This window comes from Myodes glareolus, chromosome 16 (assembly GCF_982192425.1).
Source record: "Myodes glareolus chromosome 16, mMyoGla1.1, whole genome shotgun sequence".
Taxonomy (NCBI): domain Eukaryota; kingdom Metazoa; phylum Chordata; class Mammalia; order Rodentia; family Cricetidae; genus Myodes; species Myodes glareolus.
The window spans coordinates 32,536,038-32,547,324 of NC_142041.1; the positions used below are offsets into that span (position 1 = coordinate 32,536,038).

The following is an 11,287-nucleotide window of genomic DNA, read 5'->3' on the forward strand; positions in this document are numbered from 1 at the left end:
AGCTCTGCCTGGCCCTAAACTTTCTTTGTTATCAGGCTTCATAAATTAATCCAGATACAGAATTCAGAAAAAAGACAACAGATCAATGAAACAGAATGGAGAGATTATAAGGGAAATCACAAATAGCCTCTACAATTAAAAACAGAATTCGCTGGAGACAGACTCTCTCCCGCTAAAGTGTACTGGGATATCTGGAAATACGCACACAAAAGAAACACAACAGCAGATGAAGTGAGATGAGAGTGGGGAAGGCAGACAGACAGATGTCATCCCCCTTTGCGTTTGCATGTTGTATGTGTACACGTATGCCATGTACATGTTAAAAAATCCTTAGACTGGACACCTTTAGCCAGGCACTCACCTTTAATCCCAGCACTTCAGGGGCAGAGGCAGGTGAATCTCTGTGACTTCAAAGCTAACCTGGTCTACCTGGTGAGTTTCAGGCTAGCCAGGACTATAGAATGAGGCTGTCTCACCACTGTTAGTAAGGGACAGGAAGCAAATTCAAAGGCTTTATCACTTCCCCTCCGCTTCCTCCACATCTGCATTCCCATCTACCAGCGCCTCTGCTACAGAGAGCCAGTGTTTCTCACTGCCTACTGATCTCTGGGGCCCATTCCCCAGTGTCCTGGATTTGTTAGAGTTTTCTTTCCCAGTTCTTGCCCTAAAACCTGTAGTTTTAGACTAAACCCAATGTTGCTATCCCAGGAGTCATGTCTGACCCCACTGATCCCATTGAAGCATTCTCTGAAGTGTTTGTTTGTTTGTTTGTTTGTTAGGGGCATGTGTGTATAGCCTTGAGCTCATTGTCACGGGAAAAGATTTTCAGAACAGAGCATTGTTAGCTTAGGCACCCAAATCAACAATAAGTGGGACCTCATGGAATTGAGAAGCTATTGCAACAGCCAAGAACACCATCATTTGTACAAAGCAACAATGTGAAGAGATTTTTACCAGCTACACATCCGATAGAGGGCAAATATCCAAATGCATAGTTAAAAACAAAACAAGACAGAGCCAAACACCCAACCTATGTATCAAGAAAATAAGCAACCCAATTAAATATTGGGGTACAGATCTAAACAGAGAATTCTCAATAGAGGAAACCCAAATGGCTGAGAAACACTTACAGAAATGTTCAACATCCTTAGTCATCAGGGAAATGCAGATCAGAATTACTCTGAGATTCCATCTCACACCTGTCAGAATGACTTAGATGGCAAGGACGTGGCGAGGGGAACACTCATGTGTTGCTGGTGAGAGTGCAAACTTGCACGGCCGCCGTGGAAAACAGTGTGGTGGCCTCTCAGAAAACTGAGAATTGATCTTCCTCAAGATCCAGCTCTATAACTCTGAGCACATGCCCAGAGGACGCCTTATCCTTCCACAGAGACATTTGCTCAATCGTGTTCTTTGCTCCTCTATTCACAACAGCCAGAAGCTGAAAACAACCTAGCTGTCCCTCAACAGAAGGATGGATAAAGAAAATGTAGAACATTTACACAATGGAGTACTACTCAGACATTAAAAATGACATCATCCAGTGTTGGGTCCCTAGAGGACAGGCCTTTGCACCCCCACTTGATCTGTTTTGCACTCTTGCACTTGGTTGAAAACAGGAACAAAAACAGGAACAACCTGTTGTTTTCAGCAATGTTTCTAAGGATGTTTACCCCTAAGCCATTGAGTTACGGTGATGAGCTTCCTGCTTTTGCTGTCTTGTCCTCCCCTGCTGAGGGCTATATATACTGTGTGAGAAAGTGGAATAAAGGCTTGTCTGCAGAACCTGAAGTTGTGTTGTGTGTTAATCCCGACGTCCCTGGCTCAGAAGAACGACAGTTGCCGTGCTGGCGCGGCAATCCAGTAGCCCACGTTGCCACCAAAGACCACATGGATGCCCAGGGTCTAGGCCACAACCTGAGACCACGCTGGTGTATGAGGGCTGTAGACACTATGGCCTCCGATTTGCGTGACCAGCACTGTCACCTGGGGCCATGAAGTTATCCGGGCCAGGACTGCTGCCGAGGGCCGTGTCTGGGTCTGTTACCTTGCTGCAGCCAGGGTCGGTGTTAATGTCTGTGCCTCCTGACACAATAGAAGGCTATGCCGATGCCAGGGATCTGGGCTGCTACCTGGGGCCATGTTGCTGTCTGAGGGCCATGATGCCACTGCCACCAGGGTCATGCACGGAGTGGCCTGCACTGTCATCTGGGGCCGCGGAGACATGTTTGGGTCCATGGTCCTGCTGCATCTGAGTCTATGTTGATATCCATGGTCCATGTTACCATAAGGGATCATAGGAAGCGTGTTGAAGTCCGAAGCCTATGCTGAACTATCCCTGCCCTTTACTGGTCTTGGGATAGCTGGCCCTGCCCCTTGCTGAATATTGCAGCAGGATAGTTGGTCCCACCTCTCATGGGAGAGTTGGCTCCCTTTACTCGGGGAAGATGGCCCTACCCGTCACCACAGGCCTGCACCTCACCTGAGCAGCACACTGGAGCTGATCCTGTTGAAGAGGCCTCAGATGAGCCAGCCCTGAGGATGTGTGAGCAGGAGAGCGACCCTACCCACCCTTGTCTGCCATGTGGTGGCATGGGTGAAGGAAAGATGCCCTGCCCTCACTACCTGCAGCAGGTGAGATATCTGGCCCTGGGGTCACAAGAGTGGGTAAACTAGCCCTGCCCCTGCCCAGGGGCAGCCCACAAGGGAGGGGGCCCTGCACTCCATCTGGGCAGCACACTAAAACTGACCCAGAGGGTGTGAGAGAAGGAGAGCTGATTCCGCCCCCACCCCTTATATGCCCCCTACATCAGTTGGGAGAATGACCCATGTACTTCGCTTGGACAAAACAATAGAGCTGGAGAGTGTGGGTGAGCTGAACCCGGGGACCTGAGAGCAGGAAAACTGGTCCTTGCTGCAGGCTCCATGGGGTGAGCTAGCTGAGGCTGTGCTGGAGAGCTTGCCCAGGTAGAGATGACGAGGGAAAGCTGACAGGCTGACCAAGCCAGCAATGTATCACACAGGCCAAGAACCAGGGCTATCAGTGGGCCACCCCAGCATTCACCTCACCTATCAACTGTTGGAGCATGTGAAGGGGATCCAAGGGGGGCCCCAGTGAAAGCCCATTCTTGGTGGTGAAGCAGAAGCCAGAGGTGTCAAAGCAGACTATTTACTCATAGTAATGAATAAAGATGAATGGACTACAGGGTAAACTGTGACTCATTGGACCGTACTACAAATTCTACGATGAGATTCTTCTCTTTCTCTCTCTCTCTCTCTCTCTCTCTCTCTCTCTCTCTCTCTCTCTCTCTCTCTCTCCTTGTTTGGTTTGATTTTGTTTTTTTCTTTTAGATTTTGTTTTGTTTTGGGGTGGTGGGAGTTGCAAGGGCAGAGGGCAGAAATGAGAGGACAGGGAGCTAAGTGGGTTAGGGATGCATGATGTTAAATCTACAGAGAGTCAATACAAGTTAAGAGACACTTTTAAAAAATGACACCATGAAAATTACAGGCAAATAGATGGAACTAGAAAAATTCTCCTGAGTGAGATATCCTAGACCCCAAAGACAAACACAGTGTGTACTCACTTATATGTAGATATTAGCTGTTAAGTCAATGATCACTAAGCCACAATCGATAGGACAACAGGTGGTAGGTGTAGAATATGGGACTAGAGGGGACAGAGAGAGCTCATTGGGAACCAGAAATAGATTAGATAGATAGATAGATAGATAGATAGATAGATAGATAGATAGATAGATAGATGGATAGACAGATAGATGGATGGATGGATGGATGGATAGATAGATAATGGAACATACTACAGTAGAAACTTTCTAAGATTTATACATAAATGAGGGTGATTTAAATAAAATTGTCAAATACTGGGGGTGGGGGAACAGAACCCCAACTGGCCAGTTCTTGTTATGAAGCAAAGCTTCCAGTACCAGGATTGGGTTGCATCTAATTGAGTTGATGGCCCAAAGGGCCCCATGGGAATCCCCAAACAACCCAGGATGTTGCCTTGACTATAGGTTGTCCACAAACTCTTAACAACCATCCAACATGGACAGTTTCTGTTCACAGGTGTTTCCAATACATCCTGTAAGAGGGTGGAAGAGCTGGTGTGGCCTGAATTAACTTGGGATGCATGTGTAACAAGATAATATGTACACTGAGGGAGCTTTTAGGGAGAGACCACTACTTATCCATCTCATGCCTGTGCATAAGGATTATGTCTGCACAGAATGATTGAGTCTGCTATGGTCAAGATCAGATGCAGTATGGGAAGGAGCATGCTCAGTAGCAAAGAGGTTATATAACAATCTGTCAGTCAAGATAAGAGTCACCTACGTAATCAAAATCTTCCTTCTCTTAAATTCCATGAAAGGAAGTGTCCAACAGTAGTTGGAGGTCTTGTGTTCCTTTACATGTGTGGCCCACTGTCACTAGTCTAACGGCTTTCTTTCTTTCTGATCTATACTATTACTTTGCTTTGAATAAAATTTCCTACTGACATCACAAGCCGGGAAGCTCAAGCCCAGACTCTGGCCACCAGGAACAACTACACAGTTGTGAAGCCAAGCTGGGATGGCGGGAACGAATATGAAGTGACCTAAGGAACAGGCACAGCTTGTGAGTGTGGCCCATTCAGATCCAGGGTACAGAGCCTTAAAAGATGGCCACATGCCGCCTTCTAAGGACCGAATTACCACCTCGGCTTGTGGAATGGAGGGCTTTGTGACGCCGTCTAGTGGCCCAGTTCTGTCCTCTGTGAGGCGGACCTGACAAGGTTCAGTCCTGGGAGATGATAGGCACTAGGATTCTGAATGTCCTAGGACAGGGATGGCTGGTCTCCTCACGCTAATGAGGTTTGGACCATGTTGACTTCTGCCTACTTTCTGTGGGATAGTGACTATCCCTTATATGTCTATATCTACATCTTCATTGTTATCCTACTTATCTGGCAAGTGCAACAGAATTACTGCAGACTGAAGTGGGAACAGAAGAGGAGCTGCTGCCGGGTAGGGAAACCCTGTGACCTAGCGGAGGAGCTTTCAAGTTCCAGTGTCTGTTCACCCTCTACATAGGCCCTCACCAGCACTGTCTGACAGTTTGGATAGGATACTTTCAAGTGTGTAATAGATTTCCTCTGTGAGGCTGGAAGCCTTTCCTTACTAGGACGTTCATGAGGCATAAACCAAAATCCTTTCTATTGGTTTGAATAGAGACTACCATTATTCCAGATCTCCCAGTACAGAATTTCCCAGTTAAATCTGTTATGCCATTTATACGTGGAAGGTCTTTTATATAAGAACACATCCTATAATGTGTCTATAATATTACCGCAGTTTCCAGTAGAACGTCACTCAGTAGTTGGGTGGAAAATGGAGTTCAGATCGATTTCCAGGAGAACCAGAAGGATGCAGAGAAGGGGGTGGGGGAGAGGGGCGGAGCATTGCCAAGGGCAGTGTAGGAGAGTTCCAAAACTGCACATAGATAATTGAAAGGAAAAGAAAATGTATATATGACCCTTGTCACATTACAGACATGAAAACAGTTCCAGCTTCACACTGTAATATTTTCTCTTTAAGCGTCACCGAAAAGTCAGGCAGAGGGCTAAAGATGCAGCATCAAGAGGTAAAGTCCCAGCGTCCCCTGCGCCCTGCCCCTGGCAGAGCTCCCCACAGTCCTCTTTCCTGTGACCCCACCCAGGGCCACCGGCTCTAACTTCTGAGCCTCCAGAGCCACTAACTGGTGACATTAAAAACTGCCCTAGATGGGGAATCAGAAAGTAAAGCTGAAACTCCTCTGCCTTACTCCCCTGACAAAGAACCGAGGAATTAAGATGTCTTTAGCAGTCATTGACGAGAATTTGTTTCACCTGTAAGGTTAGCAATAAAATAAGCGTAACATTAATTTTTCCTCCGGGGGAACATATACTGTAAATGGTGATGCTATAGCCAAATACCCCATAGAACACTGAGTCTAGGTGCACAGATTCCTCTTGCTGAGCTAAAGGCTGACTATTCAGATTCTGGTAAAACACCCTAAAATGCCCATTCACCATCTAACACTGTGTCCGGATTCCTCAGCCAGGAGACTTTCCCGAGAAGAAGCTGAGAAGCCGTGGGAGCTGCTGTCTATCATGAAAAGGTGACCTCTTGACCTTTGTGGACTCTGAGCTGTAATAATTTTTTTGCCTGCTCTGGGCTGGTGTGAAAAGGGGGTAACTGTTTCCATCCCACCTACCCCCAGTCTGCCCACAAAATCTATCCGATTTCTCCTTCCCAAGGAGATTCATGCACCCCACCCTGAGCCCTCTTTGTTACTTAGCCTCTCTGGATTTGTAGGTTGTAGCACGGCTATCCTTTAACTAACAGCTAACATCTACTTTTATGTGAATACACGTCATTGTGTCTTTCCGGGTCTGGGTTACCTCACTCAGGATGATTTTTTTTTCTAGTTCCATTCATTCGCTTGCAATTTTCATGCTCTTTTCTGGAAAGGTAAACAGAGGAGGAAAGGAACTGGGGGAGAAGGGAGGTGAGAGGGGGTCTGGGAGGAGTGGAGGGAGGGGAACTTCTGTTAGGATGTGATCTATCAGAGAAGGTAAAAAGGGGATGGGAATAGCAGATGGAAGGAGAAACACACCGAGGAGGCGAGGTCACCAGCTGACAGGTTGTCAGGGCAGAGATAGTTCACACCTTGGGAGGGAAGACCCACCCGATACCCAGGTCCCTCTGTTAGGGTCTCAGCGGTTCCGCATTTCAGAGCCGCCTTTGCACACTTTGTGAAGGGCATCGCTGGAGCTGCACTCAGACACCAAGTTGTCAAGAGAGTAGATTTAGGACAAAGAGGTCACCCTGTCACCTGCTTCCAGCTGCACCCTTTCAAGGACGAAGCCCGGGGTCTGGCTGGCTGGACCCGATGGTGTGACCTCCTGTCTGTCTGGGACGAGGGAGCAGTTGCTGGGACCCCTTCAGTCCATCATCTTTGCCTCGACTTAATTTCTAGAGGCTGTGAATGATCTCAATGGTTCTCTGGGTACGGCAGCAGGGACATCCCATACTTTGAAGGGTTCCCACGAGGACCTCATCTGCCACAGTGTAGGCTCAGAACTGTGGGCGTGGAGGAAAGGGTACAGCAATCCCCAGACACATTCCTCCATCATGAACGGTGGCTGTTTTCCTCTTCCTAGCCAAAGCTGGCTCCCCAAGGAGGAACATGTGCGGCAGCTCCTGTGTGTAGATCCCTGCTGCCAAATCTGTGATGCTGCAACTCTAGAGATTCGTCAGTTGCTGGAGAGCGAGCAAAGTCAGATCTCCCCTGCTTTTTTGGTACTGCCACGGGGCTCTTCTTGCCTGGAGATGGTGCCCATGTCCAGTGCGTCTTTTGAGCAGAACGTGGAGCTTCATTCCAGACCCTCCACAGACTTCCCACCAGCACCTGTGACCCAAACACTAACGGAACACTTAACACAGTCGACCAGCACAGCCGCAGTTCAACAGCACTGTGCGGATCACCTCCTGTCAGGACAGGGATTTCATCGGGCAGACATGCTCATGGTCTCTGAGGCTGCAGCTTCTTCAAGGCTTAGGGAGCCTGCGGTTTTAGTGAATGCCGAAGAGATGATGCACAGCGAACTAAGCTATAACTACATCCAGGAGATCCAAGACCACCCATCTTTCAACTCACAGACCCCTTTTCAAACCCTGAGCCCAGATAGTATTCACGTCACACATCCGATGACCCTGTCTCCTGTCACCACTGTCCTCCCGCCATCCCACAATCCGGAAGTGGTAAGGCTTCTTGAGCTACATGTGAAAAAATTGATGCATTTCCAAAGGTGGGGGCTCCCCAGACGTGTAGAGGAATCACTAAGGCAACTTATGCCAAACCCCCCAATGTATTTCCAGCTAGAAAATAACCAACCAGTTTCTTTGATCATGAACAATACTCCTCAAGACTATGTTCACGGGTTTGGGAGTCTTTCCCCTGAGACCTGGTGCTCATATAAAGACAACCAACCTACCCAGATCTTTTGGGTTTCTCAGTGGTCTAATGTGGAGCTGGAACAAAAAGCACACTGCGGACAAATCACAAGTCCTGTGGAGAAGTCCTTATCCTCTCCTGACCATGACATTCTCCATGGCATCTGGCTACTGCCCGAGGGACAGGCGAACGACTCCAAGAACAAACTCCCGAAGACATTCCCTCAGTTATTCTGTGGCCTCCCTTCTATACACAGCGAGTCTTTGGCGGCTACCTTCTTAGGCACTCAAGGTCTCTCCAAGGACACACCCGAGCCCTCCTGCAAAGATCCTTACCTCTTGAAAGAGGCCTCGCCCTTCCTCTTGCCACCCCACACGCCACCTCCACCTACGGCAGTCCCTCCCTCTTCCTTGGCTTCCCCAAAAGAGTCTTTGTATGAGCGCCAAGCTCAGATCAACGTGCCGTGTCTGACTCTGGCTGAGTGTAAAGCCTTGGAATGGCACCTTCTACAAAGACAGCTTCAGCTACAGTGGGGCCTGCCGGCTGTCATCCCCGGATCTCCCTATGAGCAGAGCCACATACGGTATAAGCCATGTAATAAAGCAAAGCCCCACAAGACTTTAAAAGCCTCCTGGCCAAGAAAGTCATCCGCAGTCCTCACCAGAGACCTGGCCTTCATCCCAGAGCCTGCACGCAGGCTGCTGGAATTCCACCTCCAGAAGCAGCTCATTCACCTGCGCTGGGGCCTGCCCCAGAGGATCCAACGCTCCATTCACTTGGTCCTCTCCTCTCCTGACCAGAAGCCCCGGTCCTGCAGCAGCGGGGCACTACCCAATGTGAGCATCCTGCAGCCAGGAGACCCAGAGGCCGGGTCTGGTGACACATCTGCAGTTGCAGTGGACAGAGGGTCAGTTCCCACACCTCACTTGTTTGGCCAGGCAAAGGCAATGTTGAAGGCTCACATTGATTCCAAATGTGGACAGATCCACCAGGGCAAGGTCCCTGCCTGTGTCCAAAGCTCCTGGGAATGCAGGATTCCCAGGAGTTTGTCAGTCGGGGCTTCTTTCTCAAATATTCCAGCAAGCCAACACCTGGAGCTACTGGCAGAAAAAAACCCTGACCTACATCACAGAGCTGTTTCTCAGGAACCAGAACCAGCAGCCCTTGACCAGGAAAAAGAGGCCTTATCAGGCACTCTCATTGAACACTGTAAGCGGCCCCAAGCCCTACCTGAGGAAACCATTAAGAAACTGGAGACGACGTTACGACATAAGTATCTGGCCTTCCTGTCAGGCCTGCCTGTGCATTACTGTGTGACCCCCTCTAGAGCAACATCCCCAGCAACTGTTAGCCAGGTGACCTTACCTGAAGACCCATATCGGAGTAGGCTTGAACCTTGTACTCAGGATGAGAACGAGGCTTCTGCGCTCATTGCACGGGATGACAATGAGACTTCTGAGGACATTGCAGAAGAGGTCCAGCCTAAAGTGCAGGTGGCAGGAGAGACAGAGAAGGTGCCTCTAGAGACGCAGACAGAGATCTTGGCGAAACTGAGTTTCCACCTGAAAAAAAAGGTTCTAGAGATAAAGTTGGGAATGCCTATAATAGAAAATGAACTCAAAGAGTCAAATGCAAAGGACCCAGAGAGTGAATACACAGAGGAGCCTGTTGGGACTCTAAGTATCCCAGAAAGCACAGCGCTACCACAACTGCCCAACTCAGGGGACTCTTCTCCGGCCCCAGATGCAAACAGGGTCCACCTTGGAAAACAGTCAGCCTCTGCAGGGCAGGCTGTGTGCCTCAAGCAAAAGCAACCTAGTTCCAAAGCAGCGCCCTATGGTTCTGCCCAGTGGGGCTCCAAGGCCTCACTCCTCAGGAATATGATCAAGGCCCAAGTGAAATTTGTTCAGCTGGAGACCAGTAGGGCAAAACCCAACCTAACCTTTAGCACTGAGCCTCAAAGCCCAGGCAAGAGCAGGTATTCAGCCCATGTCCCCACGCTGACAGAAAAGAGCAACAAGTTAGGGAAACCCAAGGCAGGGGGGGACCTTGAAGAAGGGGATGCAGGTCTTGGGCTTTCCCCAACCGGTGGGGAGACATACCATGATGGAGATGAGGAGTCAGAAAAGAGGCCTCCCCCTGAGACACCCCAAGGCTCCTCAAAGCAGAGGCCTAGCTCTCATCTTGAGGATCCCTATCCGCCCAGCCCTCAGAATTTCTCAGAGTTTGAGTTCCCAGAACCACCTCCAGAAGTCGTTATAGAGATAGATGCTGCACAGGACATGCAAGACAGTCTGACCAAGGTAGATGCCATCCCGGAACCTGCAAGGATTGCCAAGGTCCCCCAGCCTATGGCCTCCAAGACTTCCCAGGGTCTGCCTTTCCCACACCCATCAACTCAGGGAAAACCTTTTAGGGGCCAAACTTGGCAAGACCACATTTCACGGAGACAGGTGATGCCAGCCTCTCCTCACGCTAGCCCCAGCCTTCCAGGGGCTGGCTTGAAAAATAAGATGAAAGCCTTTCTTCACTCTATGAGCCCCAAGATAAAAGACAGAACCCACAAGAAATCCACGGTCTCTACACCCGGGAAAGTGTCCAAACCCAGTAAAGAAAATGTTGACAAGGGTCTGCCTCAAGCCAAAAGCCCCACCAAGGAAACTAAGAGAAAGAACTGCAGAGGGCCCAGGGCCCAACCTGCGCCCTCTGAGAAGTCAGTGATCACATCGTTTTCAACTGCTCCCCACATTCTAGACAGTAAGCTTGGGCCACGCTCTGGACAGCATAGCTTTGTCTCAGTACCAGGCCAGCCCCGACACTGTCCTCGGCACTGCCCTAGATTGGCTCGTACCACTCAATACAGAAACCCACCCTAGGTCCCAAGGTTTACTTGGAAATGTTCTTCTGCTAATGGTGACCACTCAGGCTCTTCCGCTAGGCTCCCCCTCCTCGGTATCTTTAAAGAGCAGTATTATTGTCATTTCCTTTAATGAACAGGTGGATAAAAAAAACCACCCAAAATATATTCTGTACCTATAAACAGTCTGTTTCTTCTTGTCTCTGCCTTTTATTATTAAGGGGGGGGGTATGAAGGAAGTGATGACGTCAACCCCATCCAGGAGCGGAGATTTAGCCCCAAGTTCGCATGCTTGTTTTAGAGAAGTACCATTAGTACACCTTTCTTCAAGGACTGCCTTTGAGTTGATCAAAAGCAGCTAGCTAAAATGAAGATGCACAGAGCGTATATGACAAATAGCACGTCTGGGTCTCGGAATCTCCTTGCTCAACCCATTGG

General features: G+C 49.1%; 1 protein-coding gene across 1 annotated transcript; it reads left to right on the forward strand.

Moving 5' to 3' along the window:
* Positions 1 to 4,820: 4,820 nt before the first annotated feature.
* Positions 4,821 to 11,037, forward strand: LOC146891447 (spermatogenesis-associated protein 31F1B-like). The gene is made up of 4 exons (XM_087897171.1): positions 4,821 to 5,021; positions 5,592 to 5,637; positions 6,093 to 6,153; positions 7,199 to 11,037. Exons 1-4 carry the CDS (start codon positions 4,878 to 4,880, stop codon positions 10,866 to 10,868), a joined length of 3,921 nt encoding a protein of 1,306 aa, XP_087753297.1. The 5' UTR covers positions 4,821 to 4,877; the 3' UTR covers positions 10,869 to 11,037.
* The last annotated feature ends 250 nt before the right edge of the window (positions 11,038 to 11,287 follow it).

What these genes read in the sequence shown, in the direction of transcription:
- LOC146891447 (XM_087897171.1), top strand. Translation starts at nt 4,878, where the DNA reads ATGTTGACTTCTGCCTACTTTCTGTGGGATAGTGACTATCCCTTATAT. An exon ending in AGAAGAGGAGCTGCTGCCGG is followed by an intron (nt 5,022 to 5,591) that starts GTAGGGAAACCC and finishes TTTCTCTTTAAG; the next exon opens with CGTCACCGAAAAGTCAGGCA. An exon ending in CTGCTGTCTATCATGAAAAG is followed by an intron (nt 6,154 to 7,198) that starts GTGACCTCTTGA and finishes TCCTCTTCCTAG; the next exon opens with CCAAAGCTGGCTCCCCAAGG.